Source organism: Ambystoma mexicanum, chromosome 9, assembly GCF_040938575.1.
Source record: "Ambystoma mexicanum isolate Mex_15411 chromosome 9, UKY_AmexF1_1, whole genome shotgun sequence".
Taxonomy (NCBI): domain Eukaryota; kingdom Metazoa; phylum Chordata; class Amphibia; order Caudata; family Ambystomatidae; genus Ambystoma; species Ambystoma mexicanum.
In genome coordinates, this window is record NC_090931.1 from 581,816,329 (window position 1) to 581,835,490 (window position 19,162).

The 19,162-nt window shown below is 44.3% G+C and overlaps 1 protein-coding gene across 3 annotated transcripts in view; it reads right to left on the reverse strand.

Annotated features, from left to right (window-relative positions):
* Positions 1-19,162, reverse strand: part of AKAP10 (A-kinase anchoring protein 10) — a 538,635-nt gene that overhangs the window by 309,662 nt on the left and 209,811 nt on the right. For all 3 annotated transcript variants that reach the window (XM_069615189.1, XM_069615188.1, XM_069615190.1), the window contains 2 exons: positions 16,348-16,530; positions 4,718-5,251 (listed from right to left, as the gene is read on the reverse strand). In XM_069615189.1, coding sequence (XP_069471290.1) covers positions 4,718-5,251; positions 16,348-16,530 — 717 coding nt within the window. The remainder of the gene's footprint in view (positions 1-4,717; positions 5,252-16,347; positions 16,531-19,162) is intronic.

Consider the following 19,162-nt stretch of genomic DNA (forward strand, 5'->3'; position numbering starts at 1 on the left):
AAAATAAATATATAGCTGGCAGACCAATTTCAGAAGATACACCATTGTGAAATGTAATTTACGCTGTGGCACAAACTACTTAAGAGGTGAAGCTGCGATTTGAGGCCAGTATGCACTTTGGACCTATGAGCACCTGCCTTCTCAGATATAGCGAATGCTAACTATGTGAACATATAGCAATAAAGAGCAAAGAAAATACTTAGAAATAGGACCGGGGGGGGGGAGAGATATATATTACACAATCGATGATTGTCCTTGCAGGGAAATGTCCTGTTACAGGATGGACAGAATTTAAAATGGAGTCGTTCGTTTCCATTTGTGTGCACAAATGTAAAGGCAGCTAGACAAATGTAGCAGAAAAAGCTACAAACTCTGCATAGAATCGACGGACCATGATGGCAGAAAAAAAACAATATGCGGGATCTTGACGCGTGAAGGTCCATGGGTACAGTACACGTCAGACTATGGATAGTATTACAAACATGCCCAGTCGATTTCAAACTTTCAGGCAATATTCAGCACCTACCACTAGAAGTCATTCTATGAAAAGCATGTGATTCTAAGCAGATCTGTAAGCCTCAGAAATATATACACACACTTACCACATCTATATATACAAGGTTGTGTAAAGCAAAAGAGTGGGATTCCATCTTTTTTACCCAATCCTGAATGAATGCTACAAGTACCAACATACTAAGTGAGCTCCGATTTCATGGGTGTTTTATTTGAGCCAATCTACCTGGTCTCGTGGATCAGAAACCTGCATTTAACAAAGCTCATCGAGAAAACCACTGGACGAATCTGGAGTAGATTCCGGTTGAACATCCTGTACTAGAAAAAGTATGCTGTGGTTCTTTGTGGTGGGGCATGGGTGAGGGAAGTCCGCCTTTTCCATTGAAGAAGCTTGCGAGGCAGGACTATGCCTCTCCCCACCCCCTCCTCCATATACTTAAATGGTGCTATCTTCTCATTGGTGAATTTGGAAGTAGATACCCCTTCTTTACAAAATGAGAAGTAAGAAATACTTGGATTTCACAAACTACGATAGCAAAACACTAGTTAAATGTATTCAATGACATATGTAACGGCAAAGGGCTCATCTCAAATTTTAGCAAAACTAAATGTTAGGTTTGCCACCCACGGTACAAAACAGGCTTTACTAACATTGGAAGGCAGGAAGATGGAGCAGGTCGAGATTTCCGTTATCTGGTGTGAGAATTCACTGCACTATAGAATGGCAGCCCCAAATCACTAAGAGAAATTTGATTATGAAAAGGTATGCATCAGCAGTTAAGTGAGATGCTACTAAACCAGTGATACAAAAAGTACAAGGCACATACAGTGGCCACTGCAACTTCTGGTGCAGACATTTAGGGAGCCTGTATAGATTTGCATCTAGTTCGAGAGGAATTAAAGTTTCTAAAGGACCTGTCAAATTTGCCAATAAGCACCCCTACCGGTTTCTCCTGCTTTTGGAGCGGAGATACTGTGACATAGCTTATCCTATTAAACTTGGGGTGTTTTTAGATTGGACACAATCTCGTCCTCAACCTTGTTAGCCAATTGTTGAACGGTGCAGATTGATCTGATTAGGGTTGAAATGACTAAGGGACACCTACCCTCGTTCCGGTTTGCAAGGAGCCTTTTTTCACTTTTAGAGATTCTTAATTTATCAGAGAATCCATCTTAAAAAATAAAAACACCTTGGTAGAGGAGTTGACGCTTGCTTTTCAAGAGTGATCCTTGGGGGTGGTGGTTATTGAAGGGCGTACATGATGACCTTTTGTCCCACTATTTGATTCAAAAAGAGTAAGCGTTGCGAGGATCATTTAGATTACCTTACAGCGCCATTCCCACGGATCCCGTTTCTCAAATGTTGTATGGGCCTTCTACCACTTGCACTTTTTACTACATGTTGGTCCAAAACAGCTGACCCATAGTGCCCATTTTGTGCAGAAGAACCTGAGAATGAGACTTCTTGTTTAAACACAAACTCTATTCAAAAGCAAGGAATTACTGATGAAAAAAGAAATCTACTTCATCTTGAGGTACAAATAGCTGCAGGTAACGTATTAGTCAGCAGATCAACCAGTTATCACTTCTACCATCATGAAATATCTAAATATTTATTATGGGCATAAAATGGAGGGCCAACAATATAAAATAGTGTTTTAGCAATCTACCAACGATAGATAATCTAGGCAATTTATTTGAACTCACATTTTTTCTTTAGGTTAAATATGAAATTCAATTGCTGAAATGTTATGGTAAAATGCACACTGAATTTGCAACTTTTATGGAATAATTTATATTTTTAGGGTCTGTGATAAATACATCGACTGATTGCAAAGTGTCAGCCTGTAAAATAAATATCTGGTTTTGCAACTGTACATTCTAGACAAACACAGAACTTAACTGTGACAAGGTGAGTTTCTTGTAACCATTATTTGAAACCGGTAGCTTGTTATGCATCATGTGAATATGCTAAGCAGCAAAAAACTGAAAACCGTTGTGCGTGGAAAAGCAGCATGGACAAATAAACATTTTAGATGGGGTTTATTTTGGTCTTGAGAGAACACAAAGATTGGGTACTTGAGAACTGGATGCACACTTTTACCCAATAGCCCCCTCTTCCTCGTCACCCAACATTCGCACTTGGAAGCCTTGCCACAAACAATGCCCCATCCGGACTCACCACTACATTGGCTGCCAAATAGCTTCTCATTTAATTGTGCTGCTGATAACAATGTGACAGGTTAATGTATTTGAGGGGGCCCTGCTCTACAAGACTCTTCGCTGGCATACTTCTCATGAGGCTTCCGGAGGCTTTGAAGAAGTAGGCCGCGGACAGGATGACAGTAGAAAACATGCTCTCCCACACCCCTTGTAAACGAACAAGTTACTTTCTTACCTGGTAACGTTCTTTCGATGGGATGGTCCGACGAAGTATTCCATATCTATGACATGTAAGCAGCACAGCTGTGGTGATTACATGTCATAGATATGGAATACGTCGGAGGACCCAATCCCCTCGAAAATGTTTTACAGCGTCTACATCATTCCTGCCATTCTGCAGTACCTACTTTGTCCCCATTGCAGGGAAAATGGTTGAGAGTAATGCTCAATAGTATTTAATGTTTGCAAATTAAATCTTCCAAATGAGGAGGTAGCGTACACATAGAGGCTTCCTGGCAATCCACATGTGCTGAACAGAATATGTTCAGTGAGCACATAGCAAAAAGAGGCTGGCTTAATCGAAATGAAACTTCAAAGAGCCAATTAGGAGAACAGTAAAGTATTCAGCACCATTAGGCAGAATAACGTTCACAGGATTGGACAGATCTCCATTTACAGAGACCACAGGGATTTGTATTCACAAAATGTAGTGCCAGACAGAATGGGGAAGAAGCCTACTCGGAAGCCTTTATTATTTAACAGAGCAAGAGAAAAAACAGTTTGGAAAGTGCCTGTGATGGACAGATTGGACCCCGCACAGGCAAGAACTATCCTCTTCAAGCTGTGATACCAGAGGAAAGAGCGCTTCCAAAATGTGTGCATATATTACACTGGCAGTGAAAGCTTACAGTTCCAGTTTGGTTCAGCGATGCAACACGTTGTGAGCTATTCGACAGTGTAGGGATCAGACGGGCAATGTATTTGGCTCATTTAACGTTCTGGATATTCTTTCAGTCTCAAGAGCCCAATTTGTCCTCTTGGCAGGACCCATGTTTGCAAATTAATGTCAGCCTAGGATGAGGGTAGCAAGAAAAAGTCAAGCATTGGATAAACCTTCGATTTAAAAAGACAATTTCTTCAAATATTTGTGTAGGGCCTACATGGTACAGTATGTTTCAAGTCTCCACATATACCATGACTTGAATTTTTTACAGCGTGTTTAGCTCAGGGAGTTCCTGAGATGTATTAAGAGTCTAGAGATGGGGCTTACCACTTGATTGGTGTTTCCCCCGGTCTTGGATGCCTTCCCCAATCTAAAGAGGCGTTACAACTGTGCATTCTTCCCGAAGAGCCCCCCCTTATAATCTGCCAACCAAGTTGCTCCGTAGGAGATTGGGGCACCATAGAGCGTGACAGGGTCTGTAGAGGTGCCCGAAGAGACAAAGAGGGCAAGGGATTATTACTGGCTGATTGAAGGTCACTGGGCAGGATGGTCACTGGCCTTACCCCTTACCAGATTTCACTAGATGGAGGATGGCAATAGTGCTCATTTCCAGGGCACAATCAATGGGGTGGTGCAGGAATACGGCCGGAGCCACGGAGTAGAAAAGAAATGGGAGGGTCAACGAGGGAAGAGGAAAGGTGGTGGACTTCAATCTTGCTGCTTGCATTGCTTCTTATGACAACTACTTGGCGCCCGTGTGACTGGTTAGGTGAGAACAAGTACTCAGTATTTGAGTGGATGTTTTCTAGGTTGGTGAAGTACAAACACATTTAATATTCACCAAGACTAGAAAAGTGCAGGCACATGGAAAAGTCTACTAATACTGCAAGTTCCCAAGCTATTTCAATAAGAAGAAAAAAAATGTGTCAATCTGCTCCTTCATCTTTTTAAAGTGTCTTTTAGAATTAATGTGCAGATATGGCAATATCACAGCTCTTTTCCTGAACATGTCATGCTTTGTATACTTGCTGTTCGATGTAATCTGCTCCTCATCTGCCAAAGTGTGCTATAATAAGAGAAACCTGCAAGGATACTCACTCTTGATAAGTTTTCCCGACAAGTCTTTTAGTGCAGAAGTGGGACTATTTTTATTCGATACAGATATCCTGGAGGCTTCCTCCAAGTCAGTGAAAGCAGGTAGAAGTTTTCCAAGGGCGAAGGAAGGAGAGTTATGATGCTGGATTGATCGGTTCTGAACATTTAACCTATTCATCAGGTCCATTTCTTTTGCCTGGTTCTGAAGGGACAGTGCAGTGCTGGAAACTTCAGGCGTATAGTCCGACTGAGATGTCTGACCCGATATTTCAGGATCATGCCTCTGTAAGGAAGGAGACACTGGCTCTGCTAAGGTGCTTTGCTTTACTGTGTTCAGGCTATGCGCTCGGATCCGGGACCAGGTGGTAGAGCGGAAGCTTTCAGCCTCCAACCAAAACCGAACCAAATGTTCCATCCTGCGCAGTTCCATGAATTGGATAAAATAGGGAAGTGCCACATTGTCCAGCAAAACCTGCTCAAGGGTCTTTGAAAGCTTTGATTTTGCCTCTTGCGTCTGATAGTTTAGGGAGGAGCGACCTGGGAGGGGAAGAAAAACAAATTGAGCACAAAGTAGAAGCTGCATCCAACTAGCACAATTAATATTTCAATATAATTATTACTTTAGCCAGTATATTGAACAAAACCCAAAATGAACATTCATACCAACAGCTGTGCTGTCAGACTGAGGGTCAGTTTACAAGCAAGTCCTCTTTGAAACCCTAAAGAAGCACATAGCTCAACAGTGGAGTGAAATATATATTCTAAAGTATGGGTAGATGGACCACAACACAGTTGTCAATCTTTATTGAAAAATATGCTAACTGTACACTTTTTCCGAAATCACTAATTGCTTAAACCAGTTTTGTGAAAACTTCATGTTTCTTGAAAACCACGCCTCATGAAGTATACATTTTAGGACCCTATGGCTGGAATACTAAGCAAGTTGGGCCACAGCCTTCACTAAATTACTTTTTATAGGTAGTGATCGGTACAGGGTTGTGGGATTATGTCCACATATTAACAGGAAACGATACAAGAGCTTGTATGGTACTTTCAACTACTCTGGGGAAGTCAAATAATAAAGCATCTATATAGAATTATTACGTGGTGGTTGCCAGGGATTCAACTAGTTTCTGAAGAGAGCTCCAAGGGGCCTTCTGGGAATATTCAGATTCCAGAGATTGGACAGTGAAATTGGCAATGAGCAGGAGGCCTCAGACAAGTCAATCAAACATTGTCAAAGCAGGTTGGGAGGGGATAGCTTAATCAGCATGGTGCACACACCACAGAGGTGTGGTGTGATAACAGGTGAAGGCTTGAGAGAAAGTCTTACATCAACACTCGGGAGCATCCAGAAGGGAAGAAAGGAATCCAGTTGATTAAGCCTACTAGTCACAGCTTTTATGCTAGGATCATGGGAAGTTAACAAAATCCATTTGATAAAATGTTAGAATGCGTGTGTTGTAAAAGAAATCGAATTAATGGAAACATCTACTGTTGAATGCAAAGTCAGACAACCAACTAAGGGGATTTTATTTTTAAAAGTATGGGGTACGTAAACAGAAGTTAAGTGAAGCTTGAATGGTAGGATTAGGCTATGGATGAGGTAGGGTCACTGTAGGAGCCACAGCAAGTAGAGAAACATTTTCTGCACTGATGCTGCAAACAAGCCACAATGTGTCTGTAACATGTCAACTCATGCACCAACTATGTGTAGCTCGTTTCTTATCAATAAATGTTTAGTTAAGTTGTGCATATGTAATGAAGGGGAACTCCAAGTAGTGTGCCTCTGCTTGGAAGATGTGTTCTTGTAGTTGCAATTTAATCTGTGACTATATAAGAGAAACTACCTAAAACAGTATGCCAGATGGTAACTGAAATTAGGGGTGGATTAATAAATACGATACAGCACAGAAATATGGAAAGAACAACACATGGACTATATTGGGTGTTGTAGTAGAGTTTCACTAGTCACATTACAAGGACAAACGGGGGTGTCCGTTATCGCACAAGGGTTAGGATCAAACAAATCTCTAGTTTACGCATCAAAGTATCTGCTTATTAAACACTCCTTCCTCCCATCACATAACTTAATAGCAGGCCCCAAATTTTGCACTTGCCACTAGTCCTTGGCTAGCTATAATTAACTCTTGCCGAGTAAAACATTGTGTGGTGTGTGTATGTGGCTAATGAGGGGGGGCAAGTGGCTTTTTATGCCTGGCTAGTAGCCTGCACATTCACATTTTTGTTCCTGGTAATAGAAGAGATTCCCAGTATGGAATGGCCATGTAGCAAGTGTTACTATGGGATCTATGTGATTACTGCCAATAAAAATTACAGACTGCAAAAAAGCCGATTTTCTTTCCTCGATGTTTGCAGTTATATGTGAGGGGGTGGGGAGGAGAGACACCCTGCAGCCTCCCCTACACTCCTTGCATAATTATTTCCCCTTACTTCACCCCCACATATAACTGCTGCAAAAACCCCCAAAAACCCAGAGGCATTTTTGCATTCAGTATTTTTGCACTCGCAGTAAACAAGTGATCCTCGCCATAGAACGATAGAGATGTTTGCAACAACACTTGCCTAGGCTATGCTCCCCTATTACCTAATCTTTCCACCGTGAACATGCATGAAAGAACTCTGTGGGATGGGTTGAAAGGAGTCCACCGTCTGAGCATTATGTTTTTCTACCGATTTGTCTGTCAATTGAAAATGAATGGATGGCCTCAAATAGATCCTGCAAGCTTGCTTGGACATCACAGCCATTAACAGAACTGACATTCATATATGCAATGTTTGGTAATACCAGCAGGCCCACACAATTCAATGAGCAAAAATTGCAAACTAACAAATGGTGATGCCACACTGGCACTGAACAGTGGCAAAAGCCCGACTAGTGTTGCAACGGGTGGTTTATAGTACCAATCTACCTTATTGGACACAACATTGACTTGCTCCAACTTTAGAGAGTCTGACTATTCCCATCAGAGCAACCTCTCGCTCACACATCATAAAATGTGGCGTGTGGTAATTTAAGTTGTCAGATGCTCCTATTTGGACAGCATGTAAGCACCAATTGCACTTTCAGGTTAAGTAAAAATAGACAGTAACAGAACACACAAGCAATTGGTGCTCCTTCCACAATGTCCCAAGATATTAAAATTAAACTGGCAACAGTTTAGGGGAGCTTTTAGAAAAGACTTAACACCACATGTTCTTATTCATTACTAAAAATTACAGGATTAACAAAAAATATAATTCATAAAAGAAAAGAACAAGTTACTTCTTACCTTGTAACGTTCTTTCGATGGGATGTTCCTCCGACGTATTCCTTATCTTTGATAATTCATCTCCAGCTTGCTGGCCTCGGAAATATTTTCTCTGTAGAGGGCGCTGCGCGTCCACGTCCGCTGAGTCGATGTCCCTCGACAGCCACCGTATCTGCGCTGACGTCACCATGCCCATAAATAGCCACGCGCGGCGTCCGTTGCTCAGTTCCATTTTGTAGCATAAGATAAGTCATGCCTGAATTAGTTATTGACCTTGAAGGAGTGTGAGCTGCAACCACAAGGGAAGTATTACTGCGGGGATGGATGGGAGGGGTGATAAGGAATACTTCGGAGGAACATCCCATCGAAAGAACGTTACAAGGTAAGAAGTAACTTGTTCTTCGAAGGGATTGTGTCCTCCAATGTATTCCTCATCTTTGGTAGACTCCCATAGCAGTGGCATGTAATTTGAGGTGGGAGTAATAATGTCATGTATCCCTTTTAGGAATGAACCGAATGCAATACGGCTTTGCCAAATCTGGTCTCTTGACTAGTGGAGGAATCCAGGTTGTAAAATTTTTTGAACGTATGTGCGGACGACCATGTGGCAGCCGCACATTTGTCTTGGACCGGTACCCCTCTTTGGAGGGCCGAAGAGGCTGCAATACCCATGGTTGAATGGGCCCTAAGATTTTGGGGTGGCTCTTTCCCTGCCAGTTTGTAACATTCCAGAATGGCCAAAATAATCCACCTGGAAATGGTCTGTTTTGTTATGGGTAGTCCCAACTTGTGACCTGAGTATCCTACAAACAATTGGTCTGCTTGCCTAATCCTATCCAGTCTGCTGATGTAAAAGCTAAGAGCTCGCCTTGGGTCCAGCCTATGTAGCCTTTCTTTCTCTTTCCCCGGATGGGGAGGAGGGGAAAATAAAGGTAAGGTAATTTTCTGAGTAATATGAAATTCAGAAACCACCTTTGGGAGGAAATTAGGCTTCACCTGTAGGACAACTTTGTTCTGATGGAAAATTGTATGGGGGGGAGGGGGGTTTACAAGAGAGCTTGTCGCTCGCTCACCCTCCTAACAGATGTTAGTGCTACCAATAGGACAGTCTTAAGTGTGAGAAATCTCAGCGAACAAGAGTGGAGTGGTTCGAATGGAGTACCCATTAGGAAGTTTAAGACTAAATTTAAGTCCCATAAGGGAACTTGGAATGGTCTTGGAGGATAAACATTAGTTCATCCCTTGAGAAATTGTATTACTAGAGGTAGTTTGAAATACAATGGTTTCTCTGCAGTGCGCTTGAAAGCGCTGCGAGATAGCCTTTTACAGTGCCAACTTGAAGGCCTGAGTTTGCCAAGTAGACTAGAAACGATAACACCGTTGGTGTACCACATGAAAAGGGGTCGATATTCCCTTCTCTACACCAGCTGCAAAATGTGTTCCAACGGCAGCGGTATAAAGACTTTGTTGCTGGCCTTGTGGCCGAAAGCAACACCTCCATGACATCATCAGGGTGGTCCCAATCCTTGTACCTCACCCTTTCAGAAGCCAAGCGTGAAGGTTGAGGGTTCTGATGCCTGGATGGGGAACCTGACCTCCCTTCTGCGAGAGAAGATTCTCTTTGAGTGGCAGACAGATTGGAGGGCAGATGGACATATCTAGAAGGTCCAGGTACCACATTCTCCTGGCCCAGTCCGGGACAATTAGGATCATGGTTTTCTGGAATCTTCTCAACCTCCTGATCATTTGTGGAATAACAGGGACTGGTGGAAACGCGTAAAGGAGTGGCAAGTCGCAGTCCACTACGAACGCGTCCCCTGGAGCTCCGCTGGGGGGAAATTCCCTTGAACAGAACAGATCGCACTTCCAGTTGGTGCTTGTGGGGAACAGATCCACCTGAGGGGTTCCCCAAAGGGCGAAGATCTCTTGAAGGACTTCCTGAGCTAGCTCCCACTTGTGGGAGACTGTGCTCTGCCTGCTCAGAGCGTCCGCTGTCAAGTTCTTCTCTCCGGCTAGGTGGGCTGCCGATAGAGAGATTCCTTCCTGAATTGCCCAAAACCAGAGCTGCATTGTCTCTCTGCACAGTGGCAGTGACCCTACTCCTCCTCTTTTGTTGAGGTAGTGCAAGGCCAGCGTGTTGTCCATCATTATCAGGACATTTCTCCCCTGTACTGATGGCAGGAAAGCTTTCAGTGCTAGCCTGATCGCTCTCAGCTCTAATAGGTTGATGTGTAGTCGGGACTCCGATGGAGACCAACGACCGCTGATGGTCAAGTCGTTGGCATGGGCTCCCCACCCCGCGAGTGAGGCGTCTGTGACTACTGTTATCTCTGGCCATGGTTGCCAAAACAGGTCTCCTTTCAATAGGCCCACCATAGAAGGTCGTGGGCTACCTTGTCCGGAATCCGGAGGAGATCTGTCATTCTCCCTGAGAATTGCGACCACTGAGTTCTCAGTGCCCACTGAAGAGATCTCATTCTCAGACGAGCCTCTGGCACAAGGAAGATGCAGGATGCCATGAGGCCTAGCAACCTCAAAAAGTCGAAGGCTGGGAGATGTTCGGCATTTTGGAACTTGTTGACCATCTGCAGAATATCTTGTGCCCTCACCTCTGGTGGAGAGGCTTTTCCCAGGAAGTGTCCAGGACCGCTCCAATGAATTGGAGTCTCTGTGATGGTATCATCTGTGACTTCTTTAAATTGAGGGAGAAGCCCAGTTTGTGAAGGAAGTGGCAGACATAATCTAGCTGGATCTGAGCTTGTTCCGAAGATACAGCCCTGATCAGCCAATCGTCCAGGTAGGGGTAGATGTGGATCCCTTCCCTCCTTAGACTCGCAGCCACTACCGACATTAGCTTGGTGAAGACCCTCGGGGCGGAGTTCAGCCCAAATGGCAGTACTCGAAATTGATAATGAGAGTCGCCAATTGCGAACCTCAGGTATTTCCTGCGTTTGAGATGGATTGGCACATGGAAATAAGCATCCTGAAGGTCCAGAGATACCAGCCGGTCCAGGAGCTGGAGGGCCTGAAGGATCTGAGAGAGTTACCATCTTGAACTTGTCCTTCCTGAGGAACTTGTTCAATTCTCGCAAGTCCAGGATGGGTCTCACTCCTCCGTCCTTCTTTGGTATGAGAAAGTAGGGGGAGTACCAGCACCTTGTTCCTGTCCGCTACAGCTACCGGTTCTATGGCACCTTTCTCTAGCAGTAGAAAAAAAAAGAGGAAGGTCCACCACTATTTTGGTGGGCAAACACAGGGCACACTTTTTTCTGACAGTCAGTAATTACATTCAAGAAATTACTTTAGTGGTTAAATAATTTTTTTACTTCAAGGAAGAAACTTGGTGTAATTTGAACATGTATATCTTCGCAAATTCACTTGTAAATTAAGTCAAAGGTATTTCAGACAGTAAATCAATGAATACATTCACATTTTTTTTAAAAAACAGTAATTGTGACAATTAGTCATTATATCTAAACATAGGAAATCACTTAATTAGCTTTGACCAAACGTTGTTAATTCAGTTTGTCAAAAGTATGTGTACGACGCGTTTCGGGACTAGCCCTTCATCAGGTACAATTTTCAAGTTTGGATTTTCTGAAAATAAATAAAGTAAAGTCACATCAGACTTCTATTTCAATTTACAGTATCAGATATATATTAAGAGCTACAAGTAAGCGAAACGAAACAAACCATGTACGGCGCCATGACACAGTGAATTAATGCAAAAGGGAAAAAGTTATGATCTAAATACTTACTGATACAATTCTTGTGAATTATTTGTAGATCTCAATTACTGATCAGGGAGAGTTATTTCCAAACTGCCAGTTGCAAAAGAAGGCTGTGGCGATCAATGATGTGAGTGAAAGTGACCATCACAAGTGAACAAACCATCACTGTAAAGACGGTGAGCAAAATGATAGATAGATGACTGAACCGTGGAGTGGGACCCAGCGCTTTTCTAGAGCGACTGTTTCCCACTCACGGTTCTTTGACATACAGACTCATGATAAAGTGTTTTGACACAAATATACTTTCTAATCAGGCATCCGCTCGAGACACTGCTGCAAATCTGAAAAACCAACTAAACATTAGATCCCACTGGATTCTTTCGAGTCATAAGTTGATATTTCAAAGACACAGGTCAGTCCTTTGTTTCTAAAAAACTTAATATATATCTGATACTTTAAATTGAAATAGAAGTCTGATGTGTATTTACTTTATTTATTTTCAGAAAATCCAAGCTTGAAAATTGTACCTGATGAAGGGCTAGTCCCAAAACGCGTCGTACACATACTTTTGACAAATTGAATTATTAACGTTTGGTCAAAGCTAATTAAGTGAATTCCTACGTTTAGATATAATGACGACTAATTGTCACAATTACTGTTTTTTCAAAGAAATGTGAATGTATTTATTGATTTACTGTCTGAAATACCTTTTTGACTTAATTTCCAAGTGAATTTGCGAAGATATACATGTTCAAATTACACCAAGTTTCTTCCTTGAAGTAAAAAAAAATATTTAACCACTAAAGTAATTTCTTGAATGTAATTACTGTCAGAAAAAAGTGTGCCCTGTGTTTGCCCACCAAAATAGTGGTGGACCTTCCTCTTTTTTCTATTGTATGCTGGTCTTGTAGCCAGGACCTACATAGGAGCACCTGAATTATATTATAGTATTTCAAAGTTAAACTTTTATTAAATTAATGGTATCCAATTAATCTATGGTGCACCTCTACACTATATGTTACCTTTCTCTAGCAGGTCTATAATTTCCTGCACGAGGAGCGGATCTGGAACTTTTAGAGAGCTGTGCCACGGTGGATGACTGAGGGATGTGTACAAAGGGTAGGCAGTAACCCTGGGCAACTGTCTCCAATGCCCAAGCATCTGACGTTATAGCCTGCCATTCCGTCAGATGTTGAGTTAACCTGCCCCCTACAGGTGTTGTGTGGAAAGACCTCACAGTGGTTTGGGGGCGGCTGATGCAGATGCCGAGGGTAAAGAGGCACCTGCTGCGGCTTTCGTACTTTTGACCCGTCCACCTCGGGTGGATCTCCTTTGGCCTCTTTGAGCCGGCTGTCCTCTGCCTTTCCCGAATGCGGAATAATAGCAAAAGGACTTTCCTCTCCCAGAGGTTCCTGAGGGGCGAAAAGGAGTTTGGCAGATTGCAGCTCCTAAAGATTTTGCCGCTGCTTTAGATGTCTGCAACTTTTCCAGACTGTCATCAGCCTTTTTACTGAATAAAGAGCCGTCAAAGGCATATTCAAAAGTCTGGCCTGTACATCTGGAGCAAAGCCAGACTTTCGCAACCAAGCATGCCTGTGGATTGTCGTACTTGCCGCCATGGCCCTGCTGATACGGTCAGCGGAATCGATGCCAGTTTGAAGTGACTCGCACATGGCATCTTTGCCATCCTTAATAATGTTAAGGAAAGCTTCCCTTTCCTCTCCTCTCCTTCGGGTATGCAGTCAGCCGCTGAGTGTGAGACAACCTGGCGAGCGTACAGGTGGCGTTGATGGACTTCAACGCCATACTACAAGCAGAAAATACTTTTTGCCATAGAATCGTACCTTTTGTCATCTCTATCCTGTGGGACAGTAGGGTAAGCGGATCTGCTGCTTGATGAAGTTGCCGCTTGAACCACCAGGCTCTCTGGAGTCGGGTGTTTTGAAAAGTATTCAGGGTCAGCAGCAGCTACCCTATACTTGGCTGACAATCTTATTGACTGCAGGGATAACCTCCGGAATTTCCCAATTAGATGAAATCTTCCTTTGCAAGGCTGCATGGAAGGGGACCACAGGATCCTCCTGTGGACCTTTGTCTAATATGTCTGTCAGGTCATCCTGTTGAAAAACAGGTGTAGGCGCAGACCAACCCATAAATTCAATCAGGGTTCTATAGGGTGTTTCGGCATGTTCCCGTGGGTCTGGTTTAACAAATTCCACTTCTGGGGAAGTGTCCAGCCCACTTGCCTCATTTAATGATTCCTGTAGGCCTTTCAACCTTCTTTCCTCAGAGGTAAAATCCTCTGAAACAGGAAGTGTGGTCCTCTGCAACCTGAAGGTTTCCTGGTCAGTATCCTCCCCTTCTTCATAGATTGAAGATAATCCGGGGTACTCTGACCTCGGAAATGATATAAAACACATTTCTAAGGCAGAAGGAGCCAAAGTCGTCATTGGGCGAGAAAACGTTGATGCCGATGTGACAGGCTTCGAAGGCGTCGAGAAAATTGGAAGAGGCCTCGAAGAACTCGAGAGGATCGGGACCCTACTCGAGGATGTCGACGACGGTCTCGGCGTCGTGCTGGAGGCTCTTGGCATCACCGTTGGCTGTGAAGTAGCGGTGGTTTTCTCTTTCATCGGCGTCGCCGATGGCGTTGAGTCGATCGACGCGTTGAAGAACCCTTCGACAACGGCGTTGATGGCGCCGATCCATGCGTCGAAGGGATCTTCGACGACGGCGAAGATGGTGCCTTCTTACCCGATGGCCCGTGGCGCTCTCGGGTAGACTCTTTTGATGGGTGCAGCGTTTTGATTTTTTGGGTTTTTCACCCGGGGTATCACCCTCCGCTGTCTTCGAGGGGGTTGAGGCCGCTTTCTCGAAGACGCTTAGCATTTTCTTCCTGAATTCCTCCCACTCAGCCAGAGAGATGCGTTTTGTGGGGCAGGAGACCCTTTCTGGGGAAACAGAAGACGAGGAAGGGGATCTTCGACGTCTCTTTGAGTGTCTCGATCTCGACGAATGGTGGGAGCTACTTCAAGATCTAGAATGGGAATGCTTTCGACGGCGAGGAGACGAATGCCTCAACTCAGCAAAAGAAACTTTCGAGGAGGTTTTGACCGACTTACCTCTCTCGAGCTTCCCCTTGCGCTCCTTCAAGGCTTTCGTCGTCATGGACAAGCAGTCCTCACACTCCGAACAATGGCGCTCGACTCCCAAGCACCACAAGCAGATCCTGTGTGGATCTGTTATCGACATTTTCTTACTGCAGTCTCGACATTTTTTGAAGCCGGACCGCGGCGTCGTCTGTTCCGATGAAGAAGCCATCGAGAACGAGTTGGTATTTTCGAGTAAATAAAGAAGAGGGTTTATCTGACTGAACTGAGCAACGATATTACGAGGCACCACGAAGCGCGGAAAAACGGAACTGAGCAACGGACGCCGCGCGTGGCTATTTATGGGCATGGTGACGTCGGTGCCGATACGGTGGCTGTCGAGGGACATCGACTCGGCGGACGTCGACGCGCAGCGCCCTCTACAGAGAAAACATTTCCAAGGCAAGCAATGTGGAGAGGAATTATCAAAGATAAGGAATTCGTCGGAGGACACAATCCCTTCGAAATGGGCGTTCTGAATGCGACAATAAAAAACAGTAATTAAAACGATACTCAAAATCTCCCAAATGTTCAGATTGTTCTCCATCCCTCTTCCCATATGCCGAACTGTCATACATGTATTCTTTTTTCCAATGTGCATAACTTGAGTTTCAAAAAGTGTTACTGTGGGAGTCAAGGACATACCTTTTTCCAGGAGCAACAAACAAATGTGGACTATCGGAGACCTGTGCTGCTCAAGGAATGAGGCATCTACTCCTACAACCATTCTATTCAGAAGACGACTTGTTGGCTTCAGAATATGTGCACATTTTGTGGCAGGAACCCCACACCACAATCATTTACTCAGGGTTCGAAATTGAGGGGATCTAAGAGCCTGGTTACCGCAAAACAAAAAGTTACCAGGGGCTACTTTTGGTTCTCCAGGTCAACTGATGCCGAACAAAAAAAATATGAATTTAATTCTGTGCACTTGGGGAAAACTATAAACAAACATTAGGACACATCTATATGGTATTTCAAGCATAAGGGGGATCATAAATAATGGCTACAATATGTTTGCATTTTATGTGGAATTTCGATTTGTATAACGCTATGCACTAGCTCCTAGTTCCCTAGTGGTAGCTCATGGTGACTGGTTACTGATAGATAACCAAGAGCTGCTTGTAGCTCCTGCTTGTCCAATCTGAATTACGAGCCCCGTTTACTGATATTGACCCCTGAGCTTAGGACGTTCTGCTGTTCCCTATTTTTCTGCATCAATAAGCCGCCTCTATGTATCATACTCATTTGAGCGGGAAAGGAGGTGGGATGAAGAAACCTATGCCAGAAAACTTCACTACTAGGAATCAAAATGCGCATTGAACAGTCTACTATGGTCACACGGACAATACAAACGATGTATGTATTCATGCTTTAATACCGGAGTGGGGCACATTCAGGACACCAGGATTTGCCAGCATTGCTCGGATTGTGAAATAACAGAGGACAACATGAAATTAAAGTACTATACTTTTGCTTACCCAAGTCTCCAAAGTGAGCTGCCTCCATGTGGCTGGGCTGCTTCTTAAGTGCGGCGATCCTGCTGCGGGAGTAGGAGTCCATGTTTGCCGAGATTGCATTGATTGCCACATGGCTTGGTCCGGCCGCCTCCAGTAAGGCATGGTTCTTAGTGCTTCTGGTTGGGGAATGTGCTGGTACTGCAGCTAAACAAAAAGCGGAGTTGCAGACCTTAGCCAATTTGTGCAGTACCATGCTACTGAAGTTTCCTCATCAAACCTTTACACCATTTTTAGCCATGAACAATTATCTAGGAAGCTAGAGCAAACCAAAAAGAAACTGGCAGAATTTGTACAAATCTTTTAAATGCCCAATTGAAGACACCAAATGGATTTGTAGCATACAAACCCCAACAATGGCAAAAAATACAACAGTCTGCTAAAATTTATACGGGACAAAAATACTGGTCACCCGAAGAACAAGTTACTAACTGTTAACGTTCTTTCGATTGGATGTTCCTCAAACGTATTCCACATCTTTGACATGTAATGTCCATAGCTGTGTACTTCGGAAACTTTTTCGGCAGAGGGCGGCCTGCGACGATGGCGTTGGGCCGATGTCCCTCGAAGGCCTCATCGAGGGCCACGTCACCGGATGTTATAAATAGGGCGCAGGGCGCCCATAGCCTCAGTTTATGTCTTTTCCCCCAGAACGTGTGGCACCAAGCCAATGCCTGCTCGACATAGCCTTGCGGAAACGTAAGCTGCAATCGCATAGGAAATTCACCAGAGGGGCAGGCTGGGAGGGCAATGTGGAATACGTTGGAGGAACATCCAATCGAAAGAACGTTACCAGTTGGTAAGTAACTTGTTCTTCGAATGGATTGTGTCCTCCAATGTATTCCACATCTTTGACAAACTCCCAAAGCAGTACCAGAAAACTGTTTATAGTGATAGTTTCGAATTACATTATGTCAAAAGTCATAATGTTGAAAAAAAAGTCAAAAAAAATTCCAATTTCTATTTTTGTTTTTTGTTCTAAATGGGAGGCTTCCCCCCTCACCGCCCCTTTTTGTAATTTTTTTTTCGTTTTACCCCCTTTTTTTTTTACTTGCGGAACACAAAAAACAAGTAAAAAAAACATTTGAAAAAAAAATGGACATTTTTTTCGGCATTCAACATGTTTTTGACGTTTTCACTGCACACCCCAGGAAACGGAGGAGGGAAAAGAATTTAGAGTACCCAATCAGATGGCGAAATAAAGAACCGCCTTACCAAAAGCCATATCCCGACTATGGATTGTATGAAGGGAGTAAAGTTTAACAAAGGTGTGGATAGAAGCCCATGTGGCTGCATCACAAATATTCCTAATTGGAACTCCCCATTGGAGGGCAGTGGAAGTAGCCACGTCCCTGGTGGAATGAGCTTGCAAGGGTCTTTACCCGCCACTCGGTAAGGATGAGGATACTCCACCTGGACAGGGTCTGTTTGGTAACATCCTGGCCCAATCGGTGTCCAGCATATCCCACAAAGAGTTGCTTGTCCACTCTGACCCTGGACATCCTAGAAATATAAAAGCTCAGAGCTCTCCTAGGATCCAACCTATGGAGTCGCTCCTCTTCCTTAAATGGATGAGGAGGAGGATAGAAAGAAGAACCACTTTCTGGCTCAAATTAAATTCAGATACTACCTTAGGTAGAAAGGAAGGACGTACCCTTAGTACAACCCTGTTCTTGTGAAACACAGTAAAGGGCGGCTTAGATGAAAGTGCCTGCAATTCACTCACTCTGCGAGCGGAAGTAACCGCAACCAAGAACACTGTCTTGAAGGACAATTATCTCAAATGACAGGAGTGCAAAGGTTCAAATGGAGCACCCATTAGAAATTTCAAAACCAAATTCAAATCCCAAACCGGCACCTGGAGAGGGGACGGCGGGAACACAGCCAGTCCTTTCAGAAATTGAGAAATCAAAGGAATCTTACAGTAAGAACATTCTTCAGACGAGCGCTTAAAGATAGACAGCGCCGCCAGGTAACCTTTAATTGTACCTACTTGAAGGCCCTTGTGGGCCAAAGAAAGTAAGAAAGACAAAACAATAGGACTGGAACACTGAAAGGGATCAACATTTTGTCCTCTGCACCAGCCGCAAAAACCTACGCCAACGGTACAGTGATTTTGTTGCTGGCCTTCTGGCCGAAAGCAACACCTCCAGCACATCATCCGGGAGGTCCCAATCCTTACATCTCAACCTTTCAGATACCAAGCGTGAAGGCTGAGAGTCTTGACCTCTGGATGGAGAACCTGGATCTAACCCCCTCCCACCCCGACCCCCACCTGTCTCGTCCCACCCCCATGCACGCAAGAGCAGATCCTCTCGGTACGGAGCACGGCGTGGAGGGCAGATGGACATTTCTAGAAGGACTGGGGACCACGCTCTCCTGGCCCTCCTGGCCCAATCCGGTTGCACGGAGGATAATGTGTGTTCCGAACCACCGTAACACTTGAGGAATGACGGGGACTGAGGAAACCCGTACAGCAGCGGTAATGACCAATCCACTACGAATGCGTCTCCTAAGGCTCCTCTCAGAGAAAATTTCCTTCAGCAGGATCTCTCACACTTCCGGTTGGCACTGGTGGCGAAGAGATCCACTTGTGGTGTTCCCCAAAGGGTTAAGATCTCCACAAGGACTTCCTGAGCCAACTTCCACTCGTGAGAGATCGTGCTCCGCCTGCTCAGAGCATCCGCCGCCGCATTTTCATCTCCAGCCAGATTAACTGCAGAGCGCGAAATTCCCTGCTGGATGGCCCAGAACCAGAGCTGCATTGCCTCTCTGCACA